Source organism: Candoia aspera, chromosome 1, assembly GCF_035149785.1.
Source record: "Candoia aspera isolate rCanAsp1 chromosome 1, rCanAsp1.hap2, whole genome shotgun sequence".
In the NCBI taxonomy this organism is placed as follows: domain Eukaryota; kingdom Metazoa; phylum Chordata; class Lepidosauria; order Squamata; family Boidae; genus Candoia; species Candoia aspera.
The window spans coordinates 200521090-200535378 of NC_086153.1; the positions used below are offsets into that span (position 1 = coordinate 200521090).

The 14289-nt window shown below is 38.4% G+C and overlaps 1 protein-coding gene across 1 annotated transcript in view; it reads left to right on the top strand.

The window, feature by feature from the left end:
• LOC134507573 (coiled-coil domain-containing protein 148-like) overlaps window positions 1-6685 on the top strand; it is an 82323-nt gene extending 75638 nt beyond the window's left edge. Inside the window, exons 5-6 of the mRNA XM_063318342.1 lie at window positions 4921-5061; window positions 5917-6685. Coding sequence (XP_063174412.1) covers window positions 4921-5061; window positions 5917-6063 — 288 coding nt within the window. The 3' untranslated portion in view covers window positions 6064-6685. The remainder of the gene's footprint in view (window positions 1-4920; window positions 5062-5916) is intronic.
• The last annotated feature ends 7604 nt before the right edge of the window (window positions 6686-14289 follow it).

Below are 14289 nucleotides of genomic sequence, written 5' to 3' on the forward strand. Positions count from 1 at the left end.
TCTGAAAAAGATGAATAGTACAATGCATCACTCTTGCAGCAAGCATGCTTCTTCACCCTTCTCAGTTAAGAAATGTCATAGACATAAGTCCTGTTGCTTGAAATCTGTGGGGGTTCAAGGCTTAACAGCCCAGTTCCCTGAATGTTTGCTCAAAAAGATGTTTCACTGTATTTAATGGCTCTTAATTCAAGATAATGTACATTGAGCTATAGCCACCACAGCATTACGGATTGAGAGCATAGCACTTGGGAATTGGCAGAAAATGCCTGGTCACTTCATTTGCAACCATTCAGGAAGAGTGAAAAAAACATGCTAAAAGCATCTGGAGATGTTTTTCCAGTGATCACAAAGAGCTTAAATGAATGTGATGCCCAGCACAACCTTTTATATGACACTAGGCCAAGTAGTCCTAGTTGGATGCATCTGACAATAATAAATCCTGTGTTTGTAACTGTTAGTGTCATGAATTTGTGGGGAGTTTGTACCAGGCTTCTTAACTATTTTATGTACTGTTAGGTTGTTTTGTATGGTGTTACTGTAAGTGAACTAGGTCAAAGACATCTAAATCATCTGTTTGACAATATAAGACCAGATAGTATCTAGTTTGTTTCCTGCCATAAAAGTTACCTCTTTTCTTCTCTTTCCTTTTCTTCACATGGCACACATAGCTGTTTTACGTAAAATTCATTTCATTTTTGTCTAAATGCTGTTGTCCAACTATTGCTTTGTTTGTATGAATCTGCTGGTGTAGAATTTTTTGATAGTTTTTTTCCCCATTGTTTCTCTAATGGCAGTATTGCATTGTCCTAAGACTGCAATATGCCGTGTAAAATAGCAGTAGCAGCAACAATAATAGTTAATGTTGGCTGGTAATTTCCATATTTAACAGGAGGTTAAATTGTTCCTAGCTTTGGTCTGGACCAGTGAGAAATACTTTCCAGTCATACAGAAAATTAAGCAGATGTCTTTGGGGCCCAAATCCTTGCTTCCTTCCAGAGAAAATCATCACCAGTGCTTCTTCAAGATGTTCAGTGGGGTAGCTGGTAGCTTGTGGGCAGCTTCTATCCTCTAAATGCGAATAGGCACAACCCAGAGTTTCTTGATTTCCACTGGCTGCCAAATCAGAGAAGAATATGCATTAAACTAGAAAGTCATATGGCATCTTGGTCAGCTTTCCGTACTTGAGTATAGGTTGTACTCAACATATTGAGTTGTAGTGCAATGCAAATGATGAGAGCAGGACTGGACTTCAGTCTGCCCAGCTCACAATTAAGACATTGCAGTGTCCCACGGTCACAGAATCGCCATTTGCAACCTTCTTTGCCAGCTTCCTACAAGCAGTCAATGGCAATGCTGGAAGGAGGTTGCAAATGGCAACTATGTGATATCCTCACTTAATGACCAGCAGTGATTCACTTAACGGCAATGTCAGAATTTCCATTGCTAACTGGCACGGTCATGTGGTGTCACGCTTTACGATCGCATCACTTAGCAATTAAAATTCCAATCCCAATTGCTGTTGTTTATTGAAGGCTACCTGTATGTTGATAGGGGCAACAGCATCTGTCCACCTCACCAATCCCACTACTAGGAAGGTGTTCGGGTCTCAGTGTTGGTTGAAAACAACTGGTTAGCCTCTACTGCTGCTGCTGGAATACATCCACTGTATAAAGCAGTAATTCCACAGAAATGTTCCTCTGATAACATATGCATTACATTACTATAAATTAACGTTGCTGTTTTACTTAAAGTATGCCATTTATACTTTAAAGGCTATATAACAAATGTAATAGTCACTGATGGTAAGTCACTTAAAGCTTGATTGTATTGCTTCGATAGGGAAACAATAGCCATGGCAGGTTATAAAATCACTGCTCACCAATCATCTTTTCACAGGAGGCAGTCTCAATAAGAATCCACATTTTTTTAAAAAAATGAATGCTATTATTAATCTCAGCTATATGTTGACCTGTGATTTTGATAGCATTTGGATAGCTTTCACTATTCATGTGTCTTCCTTTTGGCAATAGGTTCTGTAATACCAATGTAGAAATGTATTTATTTACTGGAGCCAAGAAAGCCATCTTCTTATCTGTATTTTAGAACAGATAGAAACAAGGATCCATCACCAGCAAAGAAAGCCACAATCAAAATGCTCTCTTGCTCACTTCTTGGTATTTTTTCCCTTTGCATTAGTCATTTGATTAGATATGTCAGGAACTGTATTTCCTTTCTGGTTGATTTATGCTCCAAGTTCTTGCTAGTTTTCTTTCTCCCCAAACACCACTAGCCCACATCTACATATACTGCATGACAAAACATTTTGGCAGCATAAAACGATTTGGGACACAGCACATAGCAAAATAAGACAGAAAGTGAGTGGGTTGATGACCCAGGCAAATCCAGGGTCAGCGTACATGTTTCTTTGTATGGTGGCTGCCTAGCAACTTAAGAAGTCCCTTCTAAAGTGAGATGCTTTTTAGGGTTATTATTGTTATCTGCATTTTTAGAATCATAGAACCGCTTTCCTTGCATCCATAGCTCTTCATTTTAAATGAATGCCCTGGGAATGCAGAGTTGAAGGGAGCAGATCTTGGCCTCACCCACAGGCCAAAGGAACAAGAACCTCATATTGTTGTTCAAGCTCAAGCTCCAGAAAAGGAAATTCAGTCCAGCCTTTGCTGCATATAAATTGCTCTATCATATTTCTCAGTCTTCCTCTGGGGCCTTGAAGACCAGCCCTCCCTTTTTCTCCTTTTTGTTCCACACACACACACCCTCCGTATATGGTGGATCTTTTTAGGCAGTAATCCTAAAGGCAGGGTCTCTTTTTTAATTGGCATGAGCCACTTTGGGAACAATTATCTGAAAAATGGGATAACAGTACAATAAAAAATAAATAAGCAACTCCAAATCTAGCTTCCGTTGCATAATTATTGAAGAAATTTTTAGAGTGCAAGTTGAAGGAAATGGGGTGTATTTAAACTAAATATCCAATTGATTACCAATTTTTACACAAGCCCTTCAACTCCAGTCCACACGGATGAGAAGTTGAAAACCTTCCAACGATTTTACCTAGGGCTGTTTCCAGCAAACCACAACAGCTACAAATATGGAAATTTGGGGAAGTGAAATACATATGCTTGTTCCACAGAAATTCTCCATGTCACTGCTTTAATATCTATGGTGACTCATCAGTTGAAAGCAGAACTATTAGTCATTGTCAATGCTTTCTGGTCTATTTTTATTAGCTATAAAGGTTTTTTAAAAAGCCAATCCCTGCATCCTCTTGGTGTATGTGCTGGTTAAAATGGCAGAAACTGAGGGAAACGAAGTAAGTTATTATTTATCATCATGCTTACTTTAGAATGCCAACCAAATGGGAAAAATATCCACTATCAGTCCTTGATAGACTGGAAAGCTGACGTAACAAAGTCTCCCATCATACCCTCAATAATAAAATGGAAAAATAGGGACTGGATGATGCAACTGTTAGATGGGTTCATCATTGCCTGGATGACTGCACCCAGAGAAACCTATATGGCTACACATCAGCTTGTAGAATAAGTAGTAAGTGGAATGTTACAGGGCTGTGTTCTGGCCAAGCACTGTTCAACATTTTTATTAATGTTATGGGTGAAATGATTGAGGGGATAAATATCAGATTTGCAAATGATAGAAAAATCATGAAATAATAGTTCCCCTTCATTGGAGATCTTCAAACAGAAACTGGATAGCCATCTGTTTGAACTGAGCAAGGAGTTAGATTAGATGACCTTTGAGATCACTTCCAACTCTGATTCTATAATCAGAGGAGTTACCTTAGTTACAAAATCTGAGGGTTTTGGTTTGTACATGTACAGCCATCTCTAATGGTCCAAAGTCCATTTTGTGGCGTATTTCTGGGTCCATTAGATCTATGGCTAAATCTACCAAAGCTGACTCTCAGAAGTGAGTTGGATACAAATTCCTGAAATTAAGATTTCTTTTTCCTGAAACATAAACTATGTGCTCAGCTCAACCACTTATAACCACTCATCCCAGGAAGGCAGTGAAGTTTTTGAACTGATGTTTTGAGATTGTTTCAGGATCAATGAATCCAAAATCGGAGACTTAATCCAACCAAAAGGTATGGTGGTTAGGGAAAGGAGATACACAACTGGAAAGTCTCAGGGGTACTGGGTTAATTGGGGTGGCTTTAATAGTTATGATGGCCGCAAATGATTTCTACCAGTTTACAACTGCTGCTCTTGTGTCAATCTATCTGAAGAGATGGACCTTGGCTAAGTTTCTCATATATTTCTGAGAACCAGTTTGGACAACTATAATGATGCCTTTGAAGATAATTGAGAAAATTCAACTATTGCAAAATATGACTGCCCAAACGTTGATGTGGTAGATAATTGGAGCATGTGACTCCTCTCCTAGATCCACTGCATCAGCTATCAGTATATTTTCAAGTTAGTTGAAAATACTAGTTCTTATTTTTAAAGCCTTGTCCTTTATCGATTTCAGTCTGATTTCCAGACTTGGAAATTTGAATTTCTAGATTTAGATTTAGGACTGAGACAGTCTTGACCACCCTTGATGCATGGTCTACAATCAGAAGCCAAGCTGGGGATCTTATTCTTGGTGTTTTTGCTGGGCATCTTGGTAGTATGGTTATCCTCGTGAACCACCTGGATAGGATCGGGTTGGGGAAAAACGTGTGAACTTTGCAGATTTGAATTGCCTCTTTGCTTAGTTTTGACTGTTATTTTCTGATAATTTTAGGACAAATGGCTATCAGTATCTAGGACAAATGACTATCACTGTCAATTTTTGGTTTTCTGGACCTTATTCAAGGAAATAGGAAAAGTATGAGCATAACATTGGATCATATAAACTAACTGAATTGTTCCTACTTCCTTTCTTCTTCAGGTTGCTGTTGTTGCAGAATTTGATCCTGCTCGGATGATGGCTGATACAGTGGCCTCTAAGGCACGGATGGGTATTGGGACCAAAGAGGAATTTATTCTACAGAAACCTTTGTTTGTGTTGCATACATTCAGTACTGAGCAGGTGTGTAGCTTGTGCAGTGGATTGGCATTCCCATAAACTATCACACACTAAGCCAAAACCAAACATACCTCATCACAGTTTAGGGCAATCTGTGAACCCAGACACTGTTTGCATGAAAAGGTTTGGGTTTTGCCTGATGGCAGAAGAACAGGAAAAGTGTGACTAGTCTGGCCTCCTTTGGTAGAGTTTCAGAGCTTGGGAGCAGCCACCAAGAAGGCCCATTCTATGTGCTTCTGGTAGCAGTAGGACACAGGTTGGCATTTGAAAACACCAGTTGATTTGTACGGGAGAAGGCAGTCCTTTGGATAGTCTCAGCATTCAAAAATATCTTTTCTACTAAATCAAAAATAGCTGTGATTGTTGCAGCTTAAGGCCAGTATACATGCAGAAATAAGACTAAACCAATACTGTGATACGGCAATACCAGTAGAGAGTGCTCTAGAAGCATCAGCACTAAAGGTGAACATTGAAAAACCATACAAAACAGGAAGACTGCAACCCAACTAAAAAGCAACTAAGAACATAATATCCTAAGGCGTGAAACAGCTGAAATCAGGCCAAAATCTAGGGAAAGGGGTATCTAATAAACACTAAGAATTACAGTAGCTAATTTGAAAATAGGAATTAACATTTAGAAGTTAAATGAGAAGAGGTAAAAATGGGGGGGGGGATTAGAATTGCTCTTCCCAATTACACTACTTAAAATGTTTATAAAGCTGGGCACAAACATACCTACCTAACATCAGAGGGGTGATCAAGCATGCATGTTACTGAGACATCAATTGCGGTTGATTTTAACTGCAGCAATTTATTATATGTGGCTTGTATTGACGTACTGTATTATTTTTTATTCAGATAATTTCTGATACCCGAGTTCGTGTTGAGCTGGCTCTCCGGGAAGCTGGACTTCATAGCACTGTTTATGCTCAAGAGCTCTTACCTAAAATCCCACCACCAAAACTTCCAAGGAGAGACATGGCCTCCACAATTTTTAAAATATAGAACTCTGCAATATGGTCAAATGCTTTAATTTCCTCCCATGATATTAAGAATGCATAAATAAACTATTATAGTTAAAAAAAATAAGCTGGATACTGAGTTGATGGGGTTTTTTCCCCCTTTGTAGAGAAAATATATTGAAAATAAGGCATTGCCTAGAAGTTTTCAATGGACCATCTATTTCATACTCTCCCTGCCTACAATCTTGCGCATTGCTGTATGGGACGTCTTCTTAGAACAACTTACTGAAGCTGCAGTCTAATTGTTTTTAGGGGAAGTCATCTTTCTTGAAGAACATCTGCAGGAAAGTACAACCTGTGCTTGACTATACATATCCATATGGGAACGCATATAATTCCTTGCATTGGGGCTAGAAAAGCAGTGTGCGGCCCTGAATTCAACTGAAATATCCTGAGTTCAGACCACACTCATCTGCAGAGCTCACTGGCTAATCTTGAGCAATCCGTTGGGAGAGATTAATCAAAAGTTTTATGTAAATCCATGGGGCACTTTGGGATGATTTCCCCATCTCTACTTGCGCCATTCCCAAGCGGACTCCCTGCCTCATCTTCTTTCCAAGACTGTGCAAACCATTCTGCGATGGAGGAGTAGCCAGATGCATGCAGGTCTTTAGAGGACTGACTTTCTTAAAGATAGAGTTTTGTAATTTAAAAATTAATCCTTACACACAAAATCTACAACAGCTTGTTTTACTTGTGCAGTAATAGCCCAGTTCATTTTCATTGCAAGTTCTATTACTTGATTTTTAATAATAATAAAAACATAATTTGCCCTCATTAATATGAGCTACCATGGCTTGCTTATTATTATACATGGAAATGGAAACTTTCTTTACTTATGGAAACCAATTTGATTCATCATGTTTACCGCAAACCAATCAACCAAACAATTTCATTTTGCAAATTAACTTTGAGAATAAATTAAAAAATTAGAATGTTTAAGCTATAAAGGTCCTTAAAAAAGTACGCAAAGTGAACTTGTAAGCCATTTCATTTTGGAACACTAAAAGCATTTCACTGTTTACGCTGCCTGCATATGAAATATATGTAAACAAGGTGCATCAAATCTGTAGTTTGCCAATTAGCTACAGTTCAAACAATTTGTTTCTGGGATTAGAAACTGGATAGTGGTTCCATTTTAGCAAACTCTTTTGTTTTTAAAGCCACATCTTGTTTATAAGGCTGTGTGTGACAGCTATCCTTCTTGTTCAGCATTTCTAAATTTTGCCAACTTGCTCCACAGAAGAAAAATAAATTATAGTTCTCAAGGCTTGCAGACTTTAGTCCCAGCCCTGCTATTTTCTCAGTGGATTCAGTAGCTGCAGAGAGATAAGGCCTACAAACCCCAGCAAGGCTTAATCATAGTTAAACAGATTTGATGACGGAACACAGTTTGTCCTGGTTTGTGCTGACAGTAAGTCCCAGTTAACATACCATTTAGCTCAATTGTTGACAGTTAATTTCTGAACCTGCTAGATCTTCATAATATAGTGGGGAAAACACAAAGGGGGATGCTGAAAGAAGGATGCTTTTCTGTTATGATTTTTAAGCTACAGGAGAAAATACATTACACACACACAGGCATGTACACACTTTTGCTATTGCTTAAGGTGTGGTTCAGGGCACTTTATAAACATTTTCAGTGTGTTGTGTATTTTGCCTTGTGTAAAATGGATATGTATGTGAAAATGAGGTGATTAGATGAAAGAATATTTCAGAACCAGGGAAACTGCTAGCCTTGATACAGTATATTTGTGTCAAAATGTATGCGTATGTAGAAAGAGATATTCTGATGAAAGCAGATGCAAAGTGGATTTTCCTGAACAGCTCCGAATATCCAAATATATGACCTAATCACTGTTCTACTTAATTGTGTCTGAAATAGAATGTGGATTTTAAAGCAAAAGGCTTGGGCTTCCTAGTGACTCCTAGCAACAGTAATGCCCAGAAGCAGTGCATAAAAACAGACAGGATGTTCCCAGCCAGCCAACATCATTCGGGTTTCTATTGCTGTAATTCTGCAGAGTTGAGAAAAATACTGTAGTGTCTGGAGCTCAGGAAGGGAAAGTGGATTTGGAAGAGGTGACTTGTTGGCTCCAATTAAAGAGTTATGGATCTCTCTTTAGTTTCTTTCCATCTCATTGCATCACTTCTTTGTCTTCCACAAATGAGCTAGCAAGTTAATAGACTAAGTAGGCATTCTGCCTGTCCCCAGGAACGTTCTAGGACCCTGTGGATAGCCCACACCGGATGTGCCATAACTCACAGGACTGGAACTAATGAGATATTTTCAAGTAGCATAATTTAAATGCCATTCCTATGAACAAGAATGATACCGTTCTACTGATGGTAGATCTTTTGCAACAGGTTGATTTGCATCTTCAGTCATCTAGGGCTACACTTCATGCTAAAATCTAATATGAAATCAATAGGTGCAAAATATTTTTCTATGGCATGGCAGTGTGGTGGTTAATATATTGGATTTAGACCAAAGAGATTCAAGTGCCAGTCAACCATGGAGCCCATGGAGTGGCTTTGTGCCAGTTGTACTGTCTCAGCCTAACCTTACACAGTTCTTGTAATGATAAAATAAGGAGAGACCTTCATGCAAGCCACCCTGAACAGTCATGGGAAAGAATGAATGAATGAATGAAAGAGAAAAAGAAAGAAAGAAAGAAAGAAAGAAAGAAAGAAAGAAAGAAAGAAAGAAAGAAAGAAAACATTAGAATTATAATGTACACAAGAATTATGTTCTTAATATTAAGAAACCTGCTGAGATTCCTGCAGATGAAAGCTGCCTGTCACAGCCATCTCTGGACTTCAGAATTTTTTTTCCTCCTTTCCATAGGAAGGCCCTCTCTTCTTTGAAACAGTGGCCTCACATGGACACTTGATAGTACTTTAGGTCTTGCAGTAATTATTTGGTGATTTTCTGAAATAAATATGGGGGGAAAGTAATTACTTGGTGACTGTGGATAAGCTCCTTAAAAAAAATACATACATACATACATACTCATTCATTCATTCATTCATTCATTCCATCAACATGTCTATTTGGTAAACTTCATTCAGCTGTAGAAGGTGTCAGTATTGCAAAGCTTTGTATCTGTACATTGAGGTTGAGCATAAGAACTTGCAATAAGAAAGTTGCAACATAAAAGCTTAACTGCAACAATGAGTGCTTGTGAAGCTATTCATTCTTCTTTGTATCCTTTCTTTATTCCTTTATAATCCTGTTTTTATCATCTGGCTTTGTGCAGCCTTGTCCAAGGACTGTGCAAGATTGATCTTCATTTCATGATGTTTGCAATCTTCTCTACAAGCAGGACTTGGGTCACTAACCATCTGGGTGACAGCAGAGGAATTGGAGTGCCTGGTACACAGCAGTGGAAAAGCATTGAGGTCACATTTGCATCCATTCAGTTACATTTCTATAGATTTAAAACTGCAATTAATTAAAAAAAATACTAGTTCATGTCTGGTGGATACCTACATATTTTTTCAGGAAGGAATTGTTGGAAATAGGGCATACACAGTGCAACATGGACTCATCTGATGTTCTGTGCTGCTATGTTATAGGGATGCCCTTTTGAACAAAAGTAATTTCACATATTAATTTTGTCCTAGAGGGCTCACTAGCTATTGTATATGCTCTTTTTGTTTTTTAATTGTATACTAATGGTTTGGAAGCTAACAGGAAATTGCTGTTGTATGCTATTATGCTTTCAAGTCCTTGGTACTACAAGAGACTGGTAGGATATTCATTCTCTGACCATTAGAAATGTATCACAGAGTCACCTCTCAGTTGAACAAGCCGTTTACCATTAGGAATTCTGATGGAGGAATATTTAGAAGTTTGGACTGTCTATAGCAGTTGATATGCTCTGCTATTACAACAGATTTAAATGTTAATAATTGAACTGTATAATATCTCATGAATATATACTGTAAGTCTAGTTTGGATATGGATTTTTTTATTTTTATTTTTATTTTTGCATCTAAAATATTAAAATTTTTAAAATAAGTAGGCAGAGGAAGGAGAATATTACTCTGCCATACACCTGATTCATGGTTGCAAATCAGGATAAAAAGAACACATTTTCAATAACAGCAGGTTCTTATTTGCTATAATCACATACCACTGGATCTTAGTTTTTCTCTGCCTTTAAGAAAAGCTAGAAGACCAGAAGGAACTACTGTATTTATGATATGGCCCCTTACACTGTGGGCACATAAGTACTTAGGATCGTGTACAAACCTCCAACTATGAGTCAATATCTCCACTAAGCTTTCACCAACAGATCTCACAGGATGTGTTGTCCTTGCACATGCTGGATGGTACTTGCAAATAGGCTGTAAATGTAATCTCCCACAATTCTGAAATCTCTCTGATGACTTCTCAGAGGTTGTATAATGTGATGTATTACTTCCATAAGACTTTGAACTGAGTGTTTGACTTTCCGGAGCTGTGTTGAGGATGGTACGGCCTTGACATTATGAAACTGGATTCAAAATATGAATGCTTTCAGATGTAACTTGCCTAAAAGCAACCTTTCTATGTTCTAATAAATATAAATTAGAAGAGTGATAGGAATTCGAAGGTACAGTATGTCTGTGCTGAACAAGGTGGGAAATTCTACCACTCGGCAGACATGCAGAAGTTGGTTTGATGCATTTATATGCCTATTGTGATATGCTAATATTCCATCCGTTATTTCCTTATTCAGTATTGGAATCCTGCATTTTTTCAAGTTTTTCACCCATTCTGTCTATATCAGTATCTGAGGAGGACATCCATTACTCTTAGCTTAAGCAGGACTATTGATTGCCAATCCTTCCAGAGCCATCCTAAGGAAGAAACTGGATGAGGCACCACTAACCCAATCAGCAATGGTGCTGATGGCTTTCAAAAGTAAATAGAAAGTGCTCTAATACATCTTGAAAACCCGGTTGGTGGAGTGGTAAGAAGGTTCAGTTTTGGGACCTTTACTGCAGTCCTGACTCAGACCTTAGCATTAGAAGGAAAACTCTGACTTGATTAAATGCCATCAAGCCATAGTCAACTCTTAGCATCCACATAAACAGACCTTCCCCAGAATGTTTTGTCCCCAACTTGCCCTTTGGGCCTCCCAATGATGCACCCATCACCACTGTAACTGAGTCCATCCACCTTCATCCTCTTCTCTTTCATTCCACCTTTCCTAGCATTATGGACTTCTCAAAGGAGCTACTTTTCAGGTGCTAGCCTACAGTATATTACTGCTGATTCCTTTCTTGCTGATAGTTGATCCTAAAAGACAGAAACTATCCACCATTACAATATTTTCCTTGTCAGTTCTAAAGTTCGTTTCTGTACTTGCATTATTTTGGTTTTCCTTATGTTTAATCTTAGTCCTACACTATACTCGACTTTCATTACTAGAGTTTCTGGATCATTTACATTTTCAGCTATCAGAGCAGTGTCTTCAGCAAAATGCAAGTTATTGATGTTTTAAAACCACAGTCATATTTTTCCAATCCAGCCTCCCTCAATATGCAGGGTGTGCCAAAAGTCAGACCCCATAGGCCAATCACAATCTGCTTTATTAATTTCTTTTCCAGATAAAGTGTTAGAGGAATGTTCAAAGGTCATGTGTCAAACAAGTAAGGAAGTATTTAGAAGAAAATGGCAACCAATTCAAACATTTAAGGTATAAATGTAAATATTATACATTTTCTATGGGGCCCGACTTTTGGTGCACCCTGCATATTAAGCATATACATTGAATAAATGAGAGGATGTAGCCTTGCCTCAGTCCTTTGCTGACCTGGAGCCAGTCTGTTTCACCATGTTCTGCCCATATTGTGGCTTCCTGTCTTGTGTACAGGTTTTCATGAGGACAGTGAAATGTTCTGGGATTCACAGTTTCCTAAGCACCTTCCATAGTTTGACATGGCTGACACAATCAAAGGCTTTTATACAGACAGTGAAGAACATACTGACCTTTTTTTTGGTATTCCTTGGCTTTCTCAGTTACTCAGCATGCCTCAACAGTCATGTCGCTTGTTCCTCCACCTTTTCTAAAGTCATATTTTATTATTATTATTATTACTATTATTATTATTATTATTTTATTATTATTTTGAATTTATTTTGAAACAAAATAAACATGTGCCTTACACTCCGCTTGGTGGGAGCTCCCATCATCCTGGCCCCAAAGTCTGAGGAAAGAGCCAGGTTTAATAGTGCCTTTCTAAAGGCCAAATAGCAGGTGCAATGAAAAGTGTGACTCTGAAGATCAATAAAGAACTGTACTCTTAGTCTTCACCACTATCCATGCACACTTGCCAGCTTTCACTGAAGTTTTGCTTAACCTAGAAAGGGAAATCTGTAGTCTTCTATGTATTGCTGCACTACTCACTGATGGCCAAAGTAGCTGGAGCTTCTAGGAGTAGTTGTTCAATAGCCGAGGTGGCATGCACACAGCACACACATACATATATACCACCTCTATGTAGATACTATAGATGAGCACATTTGGTTTAGGTTGTACCTTTGACCAATCCCCATAATAATTGCTAATAAGACAACCCTGAACACACCTCAGTGGCTTGGCAATGGCGCTCTGAATCCCTTTAAGCAAGAGAGTAATGTGAACATCAGTCTGAAGATATTTAAAGGTACTTCATTTTTCAAAAAACGGAAACAAAGTTACCAGCCAGAACTCAGTTTTATTATATACCAAGGTACAAAAGAGGCCTAAGCATCCCAGCTAAACAAAATCTGTTTAACTGTAGTCACATCTGGAGGGTGGCAGGTTGGAGAAAAACTTCCTTTTGTACAATGTGTTTATAGTTCTATGATTATGCCAGCTTAGTTGGTTAAAGAATCAATATAGCTTTTACTATAGGTACAGACATACCCATCATGCTGTTCTCTTGTGGGATAAGTAGTGTTATGAAAGGTGTAGAAAAGGAGTGAGAAATACTAAACTGAAGTAAAGGAAGGAATGAGATAAGAAAAAGAAAAGGAACCATGGTTTGCCATCTTCCAGATGGCATGATTGTCACCAAGTAGGCTCATAGATACTCATGACTTTGATCCATCAGCCTTAACTGCTGCAGATATAAGGATACCCACAGAATAATTGGCAGAAAACAAAAACAGTCCTTTTTTCAGTTAGCAATGGAGTAGTGAATTTGACAGGATGTAATTTAAATCTATAACCTATTAACTGTGAAATCATTAAAGACTTCACATACCATTGCTGTTGTAAGCTGCAACTTCTTAATCTTTAACAAGCAAAATATGTTCCTTTGAGATGATTAATCTAAACTGCATTTGCCTCACCCATGCATGATACAGCTTCCATCTTGGGCCATGGGCAAGGCAGGGTATGTTAGATGATTGTAGGCAAATGGCCAGAAGTGAGAAGATTCAGGGTTCAAGTGCAACCATATGGGAAACAGAGATGGCAAAGGCCAGATGAATGGCTGAGATACAACAGAAGCACAAGGCAAGAAGGAAACAGCCTAATGAAGGAATTGAAAGATGGGAGTCTAATGAACAGGATGGCCAAGAAGGAGTTGAGGAACTGGTTTCTTTGTGGCTGGGTTCCACAGCATGCTGGCTAAAATGATGCTGGCTGATTGTGTTATTTAAGTCCAGCCAGTGTACTTAGGATATGATCCTAGACTCTGTATCAACCCAAGCAACAGGTTAATGGATTAAACTGTGGATCAGTTAGCCACAGATTAACATTTTACATAAACACCATGGCGGAGGAACTTCTGGGATCCAATGTAAGAACAGTGATGTAGGCTATCTTGTTTCTGATGCTTCTTTGCTTTCTGGCTGAGAAATCCTGAATGGTGTTTCAATTATTGCTTATTCCCCCAAACTTCCATGGATACGGTGGTTGATGTCAAACATGGCTATAGGGTTTTGGACAGATTTAAAAACTTTATAAACTCCCCCAATGTTTATTTTCTACAGATATTGCCTTCTTTCAATTCTGGCCATGTCTGCACAATATGTTTTCCTGTAGTTACTTGAATAGTTCTTTACTCAATCTTAGTTCACTTAACCATGAGTTAACCAACTGGCTTGGGTTTGCACAATACACTGAACTATAACCACGCATGCTGGATTTGCATACTTCATTAGGCTACAATATGTTTAGCCAGTTTATGGTTCAGCATGTCATGTAAACCCAGCTCCAATCTCATA